Genomic DNA, 15,803 nt, shown 5'->3' on the forward strand with positions numbered 1-15,803 from the left:
GTTATTTAGAGACACAGCTAGTGTGTGTCTGAGTAGAAGGAGGTGGCTTTTCAACAGAGCCAAGCAGATGTAAATAATCCCCCTCAAACGATGCACAGATATTTGTCCAGAGTAAACAGCCTTTAAACACTGACCCTCGTCCTCAATCATTTAACATAAAGCTGATTTCCCAGGTTCCCGGGAGGAAGGTATCTGGAACCTCAAAACACTGCTTACATTATCCTTTCAAATAGTTTGAGGATTAAAGCTTTCGAACAGCACGTTTTAAGGGGGAGGAAAGGGGATTCCTCTGTGGCGCTTTGAGAAAAAGGAAATTACTCTGATCCCTGATAACCTACAACTCCCCTAAGAACTAATGGGGCAACTGTGGGTCCCTTTCCACCATGCAAAATGCATCACTTTGGGTGTGTGGGACTTGGACGAGGCTTGGCAGAATTCCATTGTGGAAGTTACTTCCAGTGTGCATGGCATATGGACCTTTTAAAAAGATTTCTCCTTTCCCCACAATTAGCTGCTCCTTATTCAAAGATTTTTCTCCATTATCAATCAGTTCCTTTTGGTCAAGCACAATGGGATTTCCAGAATCTAGACCAATCATGGTGAGTGTAATGCATCATATGTCCTCTACAGTTAAGAAGAGATACCAGCTCAAATGTTTCCAAACTGTCTGCATCCATACATATAAGCCTGCCCAGTTTAAGCTGGGCCTCAGAGGCCCTTGTTCTCTGTTTGTGCTGCTGTCATGATCTATTATATTGACAGTTATCACAGACAGGGGCTTTTTAGTGATGGCCCCACATCATTAGACTTCTCTCCCCTAGGGAATAATAGGCACGGCCCCATCAATATGGGCTTTTAAAAGAACCCTGTACTTGGCTAAGGTGCTGGTTCTTGAACTTTCTTTGTTGTTGCTGCTCATTAATTAGAGGATAGTTTAGAAAGTTTGTTTTATGCGATTTTTATAAACAAGTTCATTGTAAACTGCCTTGAGGGGCCTATGCATGGGGAAGTTCAGAAAGTTTTGGGGTTGTTGTTTTTTAAGAATATTTACTAAAATGAAATGAAGGGATGGAGGATTATACACACGACTATTTCATTCTGCCCAGAGCTGAAGTGTTTGGAATGTGGAGAGCTATGTAGAGAAGCAAAAGTCCACTGAATGAAATGAAAGGCCACTCTTGGTGTTCTGCAGTGTCATGATGTATACAGGAAGCGAGGCTGCTTAAAATAAAGCGTATCTAGCAGCTACATCAACAATACACCGGAATAAAAAACGGAGACTTTTGTGCAGTGGGTGGTTTGTGAGTAATAAAAGACATGTTATAAATAAAGACAGTCATAAGACAAAAAAATGGTTTATGTTTGGGGTGCTTGTTTTTTGTTTTTAAAAAACCAAATAAGCACAAAATCCATTCTCTATGTTTCCTTTTATTTTTATTTTTCCTTTCCAAGTTTATCACGTACTTGGAGAAGGGGGACGGAACTGAATTCTGATTAAAACATTCCTTTTTTTAAAAAAGGAAAGAAAACATGACCAGCTACACTTGTGTGGAAGAACTGAATGCATTGCTTTTCTAATTTTCCAAATGGCCCTGTTAATGCTTTCAATTAGGAAACCTCCCTATGCTTCCTTCTGTATCCTCTGAAGAACATTCTCAGATGAAACGCCCAACTTCCCAGCACAATGATAAGATTCCTGATTTTAGATAGCAGCAGCTCCTTTAGGGATGATGAAGATCTCGTTTGGGAGGACCCGGATGTATGCTAGCATCTGATAAAATGGAGTTTTATCTCTTTAGGATTTGGAACTTTTTCCCATGGCAGACTTATTCCCCCCTCCCCAAGAGCCCCTAAGAAAGGAAGGAACAAGTGAAAGTCCTCTTCTTCTTCTTTTACCCCGTACAGTGCAGAATTAATGCAAATGATGACAAATCTCTTGGAATGCAGCCTTTTAAAAGTAAATTTTAAGAAGAATGTCTGATTGCCAAAGGGTGATCAAAGTCCTGGAAAGAGTTAACACAAAGGGAATAAGAAAAGGGGGGGGATGTTTGAGTTGACACTTAAACAAGAGAGGCGTGTCCTCCTAGCTCCTGATTGGCTTCAAGTTCTATCCAAAAACCTCCCCTCCCCCCCCCTTTTCATTCCTCCTCCTCCTGCTGCTCTCTAGGTCTCAGGGGAGAATGTGGAATAGTGAGAGAGATCAAAAATAAACCTCTTATGTCAAAGCAAGGGGGGAAGAAAAGTATAAATACCGAGCACTCTGCAGCCAGATTTGGTGCTTCAAAGGCTTTGGGGAGAAGCAGCCCAGGGAGAGAGCGGAGCAGCCTAGGGAGAGAGCTAGAGAGCTTCTTAGGAAGGGAAGGGAGGGAAACTCAGGCAGAGAGAGAGAGAGAAATCAGGATTCCAACACCCACCCAGCCCCAGCCTCTTTCAACTCGACACACTTTTTTCCAAGTGGACAGCCCGCTTTGCTGCTGCATCTTTAGCCCGGAAAGGTGCAAGAGCTCCTTTGGAAGCTATTAACAGAAGGAACCCCACAAACCAGCCTTTGGGGAGAAAAAGGATTTTCCCGCCCGCCCCCTCAATTCTCCCTCTACGCTGGGCAAGTTGTTGCTGACTAAACCTGGCATTAAAACCCCAAATTCGTTCACTCTCTCCTATCAATTTCAAGCCACAAGTTTTCCCCTGGGGATCGCGGCTTGCCAATTTGCAGCATACACAGCTGGGGACTTTGCTCTTTCTTCAACCGAGCCTGCTCTTCCCATCGCGTCACTGGCTCCCTGATAGCATCAATGCCCCTTTCTCTGCAAGCACCGCAGCCCTCGGCTGGCAGGCTGGCCGCTGGCCGCACGCTCTTCTTCCCTCTGCTGCTGGTCTTGCGACTGCTGGGCAATGCCTGGGCACTGCCCACCCAGGACAGCGACTCCCAGGGGGTGGTGCCAGTCTGGATGGTCCCTCCGGGAAGCGAAGGGCAGGTTTCCTTCTCCATCCGAGCCTTCAGGAAGGAGTTTGTCCTGCAGTTGGAGCCAGATGCCAGCTTCTTGGCACCTGGGCTGAAGATCCAGCACGTGGGTAGGAAGGAGCTCCTTGCTAAGGAGGACGTGGGGCTCCGGAGCTGCTTCTACTCGGGGACTGTGAACTCCCAGCCAGACTCCCTGGTGGCTGTCAGCCTGTGCCAGGGCATCCGTGGCTCCTTCTTGGTGGATGGAGACAAATATGTCATCCACCCACAAGGTCATGAGAATGGAGATCCTCTGCTGCAGGCCCACCAGCTCCAGAAGAGGGGGTGGGCAAAAGAAGCTGGAGAGGACATCCCAGAAGAGGAATCCCGGGTAGCAGAGTCCAACGGCACCAGCAGAACCAAGAGGTTCATCTCAGAAGCCCGCTATGTGGAGACCCTGCTGGTGGCTGATGCCTCCATGCTCCAGTTCTATGGGGAAGACCTGACGGTAAGCAGCGCTTCAACTCTCCTTCTCTTCCTTTTAGATGCTCAGAGCAGGTGCAGGTTGGGCAGTGCATGCCAATAGTGGGAATCTTCGAGCTGTGGGTGGGGTGGTAGATCTGGGGTGATGCAGTCAGGGGCAGGTTATGGTAAAAGCATGAACCTTGAGCAGTACTTCTCCAAATCTCGCTTGCCTTCAACTTCTGGCTGCGTAGACAACATACATTTAATGCACATTAACTTCTGGTTGCGTTCACACAACACATACAAAGCACATTTAAAGCACACACATACCCTAAGAATCTTGAGAACTGTGGTTCACCCCACACAGATACAATCCCCAGCAAACTACCCTTCCCAGAATTCTTGCAGGGTGTGCGTGATGTGCTTTAAATGTGTGGTTTGTTCATTGCTGTCTTTCAGCCTCCTGTCTGTAATTTTACGGGGTAAGGGCCATAATAATTCTGATCCACTTTGCAGGGCTACTTACTGGGAAGAACACTTGTGAAGCACTGTGAACACTTTAAGGCACATGATAGCAAAAATGATCATAGTGGAAAACATCTGGGGGAATGATGCTCCATGCACGGGGTCGTTGTGGGACAACGCACTTCTTTGAGACTGCTAAAGAAGGGCAGACTTGTTAACAAGGAACTTCCGCTAAACAGCATCTCTGGGTAGAGTTATCCCCTGCTCACCGCCCCACACCCATAACACACAATTAACACATCCCTCGCAATGTGATGTCATCACGTTCTGCATTTCCCCGCCCCAGCTTCACATCATCGAATATTGCACAGTGTGATGAAGTCATGTTCATGGATGTTCCTAGATGTTATGGCTTTGGGGTAGGGAACTTGACACCCAGATGACATTTCTGGCAGCTGCCTGAGTCTGCAGTAACATGTAGTTGCACCTTGTCCGGTGGAGATGAAACGTCTGTATTTTAACTCATTGTTTTCTTTGTACCTGGTAAAGTGTGCTGCAGAACTTGAAAGCTTGAAAATTTATTTTTCAAAGCATTATTTTGCCCAGAGAGAGGCAAAATTGAACTACGTATTTTGTGGATTTTTTTTAAAAAAAATTATTGTGGGAAACAAGCACAGCATACTTTGCCTATGCTCAGCTGATGACATGAGAACTGTAAAGCAATTTGATATTACAGCCATTAAGCTAATCTGTGTTCCTCATTATTGTAAGGTCTGCCTCTTTGGTATACTAATTTGGTACCTGATACTACCTTTTGGAGACTAATGGGGGGGGGAGTTGGGGCTTTGTTTAGTAGGAGAAGGGGAAGAGGCACAGTCTTCTATTAGTAGCCACATAAGATTAGTAAAAGTTCTAGAAGTCATGTTTTGGTGGGAGCCTCCCTCTCTCTTGGGCTGCATCCCACCCCCACCCCCAAGCCGTGGTTGAAGAGAACCACTTGAACCAGGAGACCCACAGATTTCACAAGTACCATTTACATCAGTAAATTTATGTTCACCATGTGAAAGTCTTACTCAGCTTTGTTAGCTCTAAAAGGGAAGTTTCTACCCTGGAACTTGTGTGCAAGGAAAATCCTAACTTCTGCTAGGACAGTGGCTTTCACAGTGGTGAAATTAAGCAGAAATTATATGAAGGACGTTCTATTAAAAGGAGAGGGGAACAGAGGTGCATGGGCCATTACAAAAGGTTCTGCTAACAGAGTATTTGCGGGGGGCCATGTTCATCGTCAGTCCCTGCATTTCTAGTGGGGAAGTTACAGCATTTTATCTGAGGTGCTAATAGCAGGAATGGGCTCAGTACAAGTCAGGTTTATTCGGGAGACCTCCTTCTTTCAGCGCATAGCAGGTGGAACTTCAGAAATGTTAAATGTGAATATTTATTACCCAGTAAGATGTATGAAACATTTCCATGATAGGCAGGGTGCATGTGGAATCGCACTTTGGTCTCTTCCAGACTTTTGCTCTTTTGGGGTGGGATTCAACCACATGCCAGCAAACTCAGATTGCACATATAAAGCTGGTTATTGCTCTGTGCAACAAACCACCCTCCCCCAGTGGCGTAGCGTGGGTTGTCAGCACCCGGGGCAAGGCAAGTCATTTGCACCCCCTAACCCGTGGATTTGCACCCCCTAACTCGTGGATTTGCGCCCCCTAACCCTAACCCCCAGATGTGCGTCCGGTGCGGCCAGCCCCCCCTGCACCCCCCACGCTACGCCACTGCACTCAAATCAGACATTTTGTGATGAGGGAAATGATTGGGAAACGCACCCTTGGAAAGCGAGGGATAATAGTTGCTTGGCACAGGTCGATATACCCTTCTAACAAACAAATCTGAATGTGTGCTCAATGAACAGCTGGCAGAAATGACATGGAACTGCTGAACTAAGGAAACCTCGGCTCTTAGGGCAGGAAGAGAGAAAAGTTTGTAACGGTTAGAGACTTTGCTTCCTATGGTGTCCACACACACACACACACAGCATACGTACAAGTGTAACTTTCCTTTATCCTACTTTTGCTCTCGATCAAACAGATTTTGCAGATTTTTTAAAACAATGAAAAAAACTTTCCAGCTCTATTTACCTGAGGTGAAAACCGCATGGCTGTACATATGACACAAGCAGCTATCACTTTTTCAAAACGATTTCAATTCTGTGGGGATAAAAATAACACTCTAGTCCTTTGTCTGGAGAAAGACTAGAGCTGAGTCAATTACATCCATCATCTCCCTATAGAAAGGATTTATTTCAAGCCTTTGGCTTAACCCTTTAATCCTTATCCCCAATTGCAAAGAAGGCTATGTACACAGAACTGCATTTTCTTCAGTCGTCCTGCTGCTCTTGCTTCTTCACCTTCTCCCATCCTTTTCCCTCTGCTGTGTCCTCCATTACTGGAGTTAAAATTGCAGGATCCTTAAGGGTAGGGACCTATATTATTATTATTATTATTATTATTATTATTATTATTATTATTATTATTTACTAATGTAATCACTTTACCCCCTATGTGCCTACTCGGCAGTTTCAATCTGTAGAACTGGCAGTCTTACGCACAATACCCATTCCAAACATTTCAGAAATTCTTCCTTTAGCTTGCCATAACTTGCACTTTGGAACTCCCTGCCTATTGATATCAGGCAGACACTTCTACTATTTTTCCTTTGTTTGTGTGCCTGCTTAACACATTTTTTATTAGGCCTATCGAGATGTGTCTATGTTGCTGTGCTTTTAATCAGTTTTTAGTTAACTGCTGGTTTAATTTTTTTGCGTTTTACTTATTTTATCTGCTTTCATTGTTTATTTTAATATTTTTTGTCAACCGCTGGGAGGTTTCGTGACAAACGAAAGCGATATATTAATTTTGCAAAGTAAGTAAGTAAATAAATATATAAAATTGCCATGTCGCTTTGAAAAATGGTGGACGTTGGATGGTGTTATACGAATACATAATGCTTCAGTAGACATCTCACTAGGCTGAACTCTGGCTCAGACGATAGACTCCCTGCTACAGTGCCAAACCTCTGTAATACTAATAACCCCCGTATATCCAGACGTCATGCGGATCTGGGAATCTCGCCAACAGCAGTAGAATGTCTAAACTGGGTAAAATATGAATCGTAAATCTGTACAGTAGTAAAGAAATACAATGGATTTCCCAAAATAGGAAGACATTGAGCGACAATTGTTTTTCCCTAGAAGTGATTTATTTTGGATAGTTGTTTGTCTGTTTGCTATGCCTTTAGACACTTCTTAAGATATTGTAACCATATTTGGATGATGACTGCTGAGAACAAGCATCAGGTTTTTGTCTCTGTTTGGGTACAATTGTTTGCCATTTTGAATCAAGATGGCGGGCTGAACCTTTCAAAGCTGCACTGATTTAAACTTCTGGTTTCAAAACTGCACTTGTTTTTGGTTTTTGTTTTGTTTCTTAGAATCCCTGAGCAGGGCTGGGCACAAGTGTGCTGATTTCTTAAATTTCTTAACAGTATTGCCTTCATAGCTGTCAACTTTTTCCTTTTCCTATTCGGAATAAGGGAATTTCCCTTATAAAAAGGGAAACGTTGACAGCTATGATTGCCTTTCAGAGCAGCTTACATCACGTCCCATGCAGCTGCACATCCAAGCAGTGGCCAAACCCATGTGCTTCACAGTATTCCTAGCCTGGGATTCTGATCTCAAAGCAACAAATGGGAACAGTATGTCCATCTGGAAGCTCCCCCCACCCTTACAGTCCTTCACAGTCCATACATAGTCATAGGAATCCTCTGCACACTGGGAATTTTGGATCTTGCTCAGGTGTGTTTCCACCTGTTGGACCTTAAAGACTTGGGATGATGTTAGAGACAGCCTTGGGGCAGATCCACATCACACACTTAAAGACACACATTTAAAACACATGACTTCCCCCAATGAACCCTGGGAACTGTAGTTTGTTAAGGGTGCTGGGAATTGTAGTCCTGTGAGGTTAGAATAGCAGCTCCCAGGATTCTTTGGAGGAAAGTCATGTGTTTTAAATGTGCACTGGATCTCGGGCACCTGGGGCGGCGTGCCCAGGGGTAGTGAGAACCATCCATAGGAGCCAGGCGAACTGCCCATAGGGACAGCATGGCCTGTACCTTCCCTATGGGCACCACATGCCCTGTCCCTATGGGTGCCGCGCAGCATCCATAGGGACGGCACAGAGTGTGGGGTGCCCTTAGGGAGGGACTGGGCATGCCGTGGGGCCTCAGCCACCCTACAGATGGGGGGTGTTAAGTTGTGGGTGAACATATCAGACGACACAGCGATTCTTCAAACAGCTCTTATTTATTCATAGGCCAGAACTGAACTGAGGGGTTCAGCCAGCCTGCTTATATAGAGCTCCACTACAACACAACTGTAACAACTTTCTATAACTATCCAATCACTGAACGTCACTTTCAATCCCCTATTTGCATATGTGGACTTGAGTGAAAACTATCTACAGTATCCCCCTGCTGGCCCAGGGTGAGAACTTCAGTACCTAACAGGGGGAGGCAGCCAGCAGACAGTGCGGAGCCTGCAGGTGCCAAGACATGTGGCTCATGCGTGCTGCAGGCCCCGTGGTGAGTGCCGCCGGCCCTTTTGTCACCCCTCATCAGGGTGGCACCCGGGGCGTACTGCACCCCCCTTCCTACACCCCTGCACTGGATGTGCTTTAACTTTATAGTGTGGATTGGTTAGGCATTTGCAACAGGTGCTGGGTACCTGCCCCCAGTCTTGCTCCCTCTACCACCCTCTACACTCAAATACTGTGCTAAGCGGTTGACCTATGGAGTGCAGGTCTGCAGGGCCTGATGCTCTCCAGATGCCTGGGACTATTACTCTCATCAGCCGCTGCTGGGTGGCATCTGGAACGCATCAGGTCAGGGAAGGCTGTTCCAGGCTACAGATGTCAAATGGAGAAGGCTTATCTCTCTCTCAAACTACAATTTCCAAGACTGCTTTGTGGAGAAGTCATAACAGCTGAGAAAGCAATGCTGTGTAGCTCCCCATCAGGCTGTGGAGGGCTAGCCTACAACAGCTACAGGGATATATTTTCCAGACTTCCATGAAGGGAATCCATGATAGCTAAGCACATTTAAAGCTAAGCAGGGATAGCCAACGCTGTGCCCTTCAGATGTTGGGCTCTATCGCTCACCAGCCCCAGCCATCATGGCCGGTGGTCAGGGATGATGGGAGCTGAAATGCAGCAAACATCTGAAGGGCTCCACATTGGCTTCCCCTAGTCTATAGTGTTAAATGAAAGCCCTTTGCCATCTTCCTCACATTTCAGGAGGCCTATATTAGCAGCAGTACATCATTCCAATCTCCTGTGGAAGACTAACCAAACAAAAACATCCATGTATATCACTTGCCCACAGCTGTTTCTGAAGGCACTGGTGGTGGGGTTAGATGGAGGGGAAATACGTGTGTGTCGGTCTGGTCTGCCTGAAAAGGTACACACATGTCGCAGAAACATTGAGTCAGAAGGGTCCATGTTTACTCGGCTTCCTTACAATCCTTGCAGCCGCATTTTCATCACTAAACATTAAAAGGTCAGGCGCGTCCTTTGCAAGTTGTTTTCCGACATTAATTGTGGTAGAGGAGGCCCCCGAAATAGCTCAGATTCACACAGATGGACAAAGAGGGAGTGGCTTCTGTTTTACCTCCCAAATAACCATCACAAGATACCGTATTTTTTGCTCTATAAGACTCACTTTTTCCCTCCTAAAAAGTAAAGGGAAATGTGTGTGCGTCCTATGGAGCGAATGCAGGCCGTGCAGCTATCCCAGAAGCCAGAACAGCAAGAGGGATCGCTGCTTGCGCTGCACAATGATCCCTCTGGCTGTTCTGGCTTCTGAGATTCAGAATATTTTTTTCCTTGTTTTCCTCCTCCAAAAACTAGGTGTGTCTTATGGGCTGGTGCGTCTTATAGAGCGAAAAAGATGGTGTCTTCCTGCTCTGTATCGTTGCCTAGGCTGCTCTGTCCCCTGCTCTGGATAGAGTGAGTCATACGCTAGCTACACTCAGAGAGGACCCAATAATCCATTGCACAAAGGGAAAACGTATGTTTGTCATTGCCCCCACTTTGGCTTCTGGCCCTGCCCACCACTGACATGTGGCTCCCAGAGGGGTCAAGCTGCTTAGACAGATAATGGAGAGGGGCACAATCTGCAAGGCTCAGCTCAGGCCGCATCTGGAGTCTGACTACATCCTTGGAAGAAACCCAAAGGATAAGCAAAATGAGGGTCTAGTTCCATTTGGTCAGGGGTGGGGAACCTTTTCCGAACCACTCCCTCCTGGGCAACCTTCTGCCATCATCAAGGTTCCAGGAGTGGGCGGAACAATGAATATACATTTCACCTTTGTGCAGTAGGCTGCTTTCTACACACACCCCTCTCTGTCCCAGTCTGGCAAGAAAGAGGCATCATCAGAGTTCAAGGACAGCGGCAGAAACACTCCAGGAAGGAAACGGAAGGAAGAAACAGGGTAAGAGAGTGTGACCTGAGGAGAGTCCCAATGGCCAAACAGAGAAGTCAGGGGGCACATTTTGCCCCTAGGCCTCAAGTTCTGCAATTCTGATTTAGGTATTTGCCCTTCTCTCTTCCAAAGCACCTGACTAGAGGACTTCCGGGTCGGCGCCATCGCCGAATGGCGGGCCCCCTCCGAGCTCCGGAGGGAGCCTGCTCGGCAGGGGCTGGGTCCTACCGCACCGGCGATGCGGGGACCCGTAAAAACCACGGCCACGGAGGCCGTGGACATGGAGACTCGGCTGGCACCGTTAGCGCCCTCCCGACTCGTGAAGAGCCTTTTTAAAGGCTGTGGATCGGGTGCCGGGGAGGAGCGTGGTGCTTTGAGTCCTCTGCTATCCCTGCCGAGCGCAGCCGCGAGCCATCCGGCGGAGAGCGCTGACTTCTTCTATTGAAAATTTGGACCTAAAAGAAGAACCCGTGAGTAATTGGAATATGGACTAAAAAGAGAACTAAATTTTTTAAAAATTGGGAGCGAACGGGGGAGGTGGAAAAAAGGAAGTCAGCCCCCCCCTAAATTGTAGAAGAGCCAAAACAAAGGACTGGATAACTAAGATCGAGCGGAACTTTATCTTGCTGAACTTGCAACTTCGCGAGGGAAAATTATAAGATTGAGCTGGAGGAGAAAAGTGGAATTTGTATCAAAAAGCAACCCCCCCCCCCGAACCCCTGGAGCGATCCGTGAAAGTGCCTGGAGAAGAGAAACGGAGGTTTTGACAGCTGTCAAGAGCTGTCAAAACGGAATAATAAAACTGAGACTTTGTTATGAGGACTTTGCCGGCTACATTTGCTATAAATTGAAGATAAATTGTTTCAAATAAGGATTTATAAGTTACTTGGACTGGTGGACGTGATCCGGAAGGGAACATTGTTATTGTAATCCATCTAGAGGAGCTGAGGGATATTGCATGTGTTTTCGACGGGAAACATGAACAGTTGAAGGGAACTTTTAATCTCCTGGGAAACTGCAGAAATGGAGCATTATTTTGTCTACAGAGGGTTTCACTCTACCGGGAACAATGGATCTATCTGTTCAAAACTGAAAGGAACATGACGCAATGTTTTGCTCTTGAACAACAAGCCTCTGTAGAGACACTAGAAGCTTTTGGAAAAAGAACATTTCTGTGAGGGAACAGGGAAGTAAAAAGGAAGAGAATGATTGACAAGAACAAGGAAGCAACAAGAATGGGACAGAGTTGGGGTGGGAACATTTGGGATATCCAGATTTGACAAGCTTATGGTTACAAATTTGGAGTTTTTACTCCTGGTTACAAAAATCTGGATAGAAGAAATGGGCCCCTTTTTGATAGACTCCTCCTAAGACTGGACTGACAAGAACAAGGAAACAACAAGAATGGGACAGAACTGGGGTGGGAACATTTGGGATATCCAGATTTGACAAGCTTATGGATATAAATTTGGAGTTATTACTCCTGGTTATAAAAGTCTGGATAGAGGAAATGGGCCCCTTTTTTGACAGACCCCTTTTAAGATTGGACTGGCAAGAACAAAGAAATAACAAGAATAGGACAGAATTGGGGTGGGAACATTTGGGATATCCAGATTTGACAAGCTTATGGATATAAATTTGGGGTTTTTACTCCTGGTTATAAAAATCTGGATAGAAGAAATGGGCCCCCTTTTTATTGATAGACCCCTTTTATGATTGGACACATGCAATTTAAAAAGGCCGGTAAAGGACCAGAGGGATGTGGATTTATTGAAATGTGGGATCTTCAGGAAGAAGTTAGAAGTGGAGGGATAGGAGGAATGCAACAGGGAAAGAGGGGAGGGAAATTTGGAATCCAAAGGTTGTAAAACTATTATTTGTTTTTATTTTATTATTATTTGTATTATATTTGAAAGGGGGGAACTCGTGGAAGGGAATAGATCGACCTTAGGGGATGGAAATTTGGATAAATTAAGTTAATGAGGATGAGTGTATTTTGGGAATAAGAATTTGTTGGTTTTTTTGGAAGATTTGGAACACAAGAGGGGGTGGGGAGGGGAAGTCCTGGATATTGGAAAAAAGTTTATGAATTGGATGTTATTTGTTTTAATTTGGAAAATCTTAATAAAAATTATTTAAAAAAAAAAAAAAAAACAAAGCACCTGACTAGATGTTTGCTCTCATGCAAAGCAGCTTGAACTGTGTTTGGTATCTGCTTGGAGCCATAAGCCTGAGGAGTTAATATGCAGATTCTGAAACGTATCTCCACACAAAAGCTGTAGGGCTCTTTCCAAGTCTGCAACACACACACACACACACACACACACACACACACACACAGTGGACTGCAGGATTCTTCTCCACTTCCTCCTCTACCTTCTATGTAATGCTAAACAGCTGCCACAGTCCTCCTCTAGAGCAAACATTGGCAAAACAACTGCTGATTATGAAGCACTCTGGTATGAAAAACGCGCCACACAAGTGAACATTGTTATTCTGGAGGCGATGGCTGAGGACCCAGCGTGAGTGGTTTCCAAGGGCTGGGAGGAAAGCAGGCCAGCCCTGGAATAGTATTATGGTTATCAGGTTGTCAAACAATTGCTCATGTCCCACGCTGAAAAGAAACAGGTGACGTTGCTTCAGAATTCATTGTGAAATGTCCCCTGTGTGTCAGTGTTTCCTAAGACTTTGATGGAGGACACACACTCCTTCCCCCAACTCCCATAAAAATTGAACCTCTCAAAAAGGATACTCAAAAAAATTGAACCTCTCAAAAAGGATACTCAAAAAGGGGGCAGGAAAGGGGGAACTGAGATTATCAAGGGGGCTGCAGTGTCTGGCCTATGAGGAGAGGCTACAGTAATTGGGACATTTTAGTTCAGAAAAAGAAAGGTAAGAAGCAGGTGATGTAATCAATCTAGTAGAATTATGCATGTGCATTAGAGAGCTTTTTCTCATTCTGCCATAATACCAGAACTCAGAATCACCCAGGGAGATTGATAGGTGGAAGAGATACGTTCAATGAGGAGGTACGTCCAACTAAACACAATTATGGAACTCCCTGCCATCCATTAGTTTGAAAAAGTGATCAGATAAATTCATAGAAGGTGAGTCTGGCAGCTCTAGTCAGCCCCAAGGGGTAAACCAGTTGTTGGAAGTGGGGATACCGCTTTCCGTTTTCACTTGTGGGTTTCCCAGCGACATCTTGTTGGCCATTGTGCAGAAAAGATGCTGGATGTAGACAGACCTTTGATTTGATGCATCAAGGTGCTGCATAAGGTCTAATGATGCATGCCTCATTCTCACCCCAAAACGGCATACGAGTAAGGGCTCATCCAGACTTCCTTTTGCACTGTGCTTTCCAGACACAGTTCGGTGCCTGACTCATGCATATAGACACACAGCACACAGCCCCATCTGGCAGTGGCGTAGCATGGGGGGTGCAGGGGGGGCCGGCCGCACCGGGCGCAACATCTGGGGGTTAGGGTTAGGGGCGCAAATCCACGGGGTAGGGGGTGCAAATCCATGGGTTAGGGGGCACAAATTACTTGCCTTGCCCCGGGTGCTGACAACCCACGCCCTTGCCACTGCCATCTGGGGCTACCTAATATTGTTTCAAGTGACTGAATACACCAGTCTCCTCCTAGTGGGACAGAATTGCCCGCTCCCAACAAATGGCAGGAGGCAAATCCCAAGCAATGGATAGTGCAGAGATAAATCAGGCAGCCGCCCTGTGGGGAAGAGGGTTCTACTCTTTTACGCCATACTAGCAACTGGATGGCATCCAGCTTACAAATAGCTGGTCTACATATTTTAAATGGACAGAGTCAGGGACTCCAGCATTCTGCTTGTGGCAGGAAACATGATCTGGAGGAAGGATGCCTAAGTGGAGGGTCAGAACAGAATCCCCAAATGAGTTATGGGGAGCAGCTTCTGTGTGTGGCTCACGGGATATGGCAAAGGTCCACTGGACCATGTTGCATACAATGCAGATAGGCAAATAAGGGTAGAGTCCGGATTTAGGTCAGGGAGAATGAGGGACAGGTATGCCCCAGTTTCTGAAGACTCACTGGTGATTTCCAGCGAGATTTTTTGAGGAACCAGGGAACCATCGTTGCAGCAAAAAGTTTTGGAACTGGTCCTCCTCTCGCCTGCTCAGCGGGAGATTTTTGCCAAGATATGCTTCCCATTTTGTGCCTCCCTTTATTCCTGCTGTAATAAGATAGCTTTAAATTCCCTTCTAGGACTCTGGGCCAAGCTCAGGCACTGCAGAAGGAAAACACGTAAGATTCTCCCAACACTTTTTTAAAAAATGAAATCCAATCGCAGGGGACAGACACCGGAAATGGAAAAGCAGCCATAGGGAGGGATGCCACTTTCCTCCCACAAGTACGGAATTCGCTTATGAGGAGGTCTATGTTTGAGCCGAAATACTACAAGATGGAATGAGGGCTCAATCCATACTGTTGTTTGACACCTGAAATGTGTTTTAAGGACCCACCCTATACCTGTCACCTGTTTTAACTGTTTTTAATTCTAAATTTTAAATTGCTAAAAGCCATGGTGAAGGGCAGGTGTTAAATTTAATTATTTGATTGCTTTCCTCCCCCACAAACAAAGTCTCAAAGTGACACACAGAAAAGAAGATTTATATGAGACTACTGAAGCAAATTAGAATCAATTAAGTTTTTGTTCTAGTGATGTATGGAAGTGAGAGCTGGACCATAAAGAAGGCTGATCGCCGAAGAATTGATGCTTTTGAATTATGGTGCTGGAGGAGACTCTTGAGAGTCCCATGGACTGCAAGAAGATCAAACACATCCATTCTTAAGGAAATTAGCCCTGAGTGCTCACTTGAAGGACAGATAGTGAAGCTGAGGCTCCAATACTTTGGCCACCTCATGAGAAGAGAAGACTCAATGGAAAAGACTGTGATGTTGGGAAAGATGGAGGGCACAAGGAGAAGGGGACGACAGAGGACGAAATGGTTGGACAGTGTTCTTGAAGCTACAAACATGAGTCTGTCCAAACTGTGGGAGGCAGTAGAAGACAGGAGTGCCTGGCATGCTCTGGTCCATGGGGTCACGAAGAGTCGGACACGACTAAACGACTAAACAACAACAAAGTTTTTGTTCAGCTATTAACTTAAAAATACTTACTCAGTGATTGCAGACAAGCCACTCTCCCTTGGTCTTACTCCCCTAGCCCTAATCTGCAACCTGAGAGATAACAATGCTGACATATTCTACAGGGTTGTTGTTTGGATTACAACTGGGCATTGGCCACAATCATGGCATACATTTAAAGCACTGTGATACCAAATCAAAACAAAATTACAAAAAAGACCAATTATCAAAACTAAATGCAGCAAATGCTCCTAGAAATCCATTAATT

At 45.6% G+C, this 15,803-nt stretch overlaps 1 protein-coding gene across 1 annotated transcript in view; it reads left to right on the plus strand.

Moving 5' to 3' along the window:
* Positions 1-2,271: 2,271 nt before the first annotated feature.
* Positions 2,272-15,803, plus strand: part of ADAMTS8 (ADAM metallopeptidase with thrombospondin type 1 motif 8) — a 34,620-nt gene continuing 21,088 nt past the window's right edge. Inside the window, exon 1 of the mRNA XM_081889779.1 lies at positions 2,272-3,449. Coding sequence (XP_081745905.1) covers positions 2,793-3,449 — 657 coding nt within the window. The 5' untranslated portion in view covers positions 2,272-2,792. The remainder of the gene's footprint in view (positions 3,450-15,803) is intronic.

This window comes from Podarcis melisellensis (assembly GCF_964234715.1).
Source record: "Podarcis melisellensis genome assembly, chromosome: 15".
NCBI lineage: Eukaryota > Metazoa > Chordata > Lepidosauria > Squamata > Lacertidae > Podarcis > Podarcis melisellensis.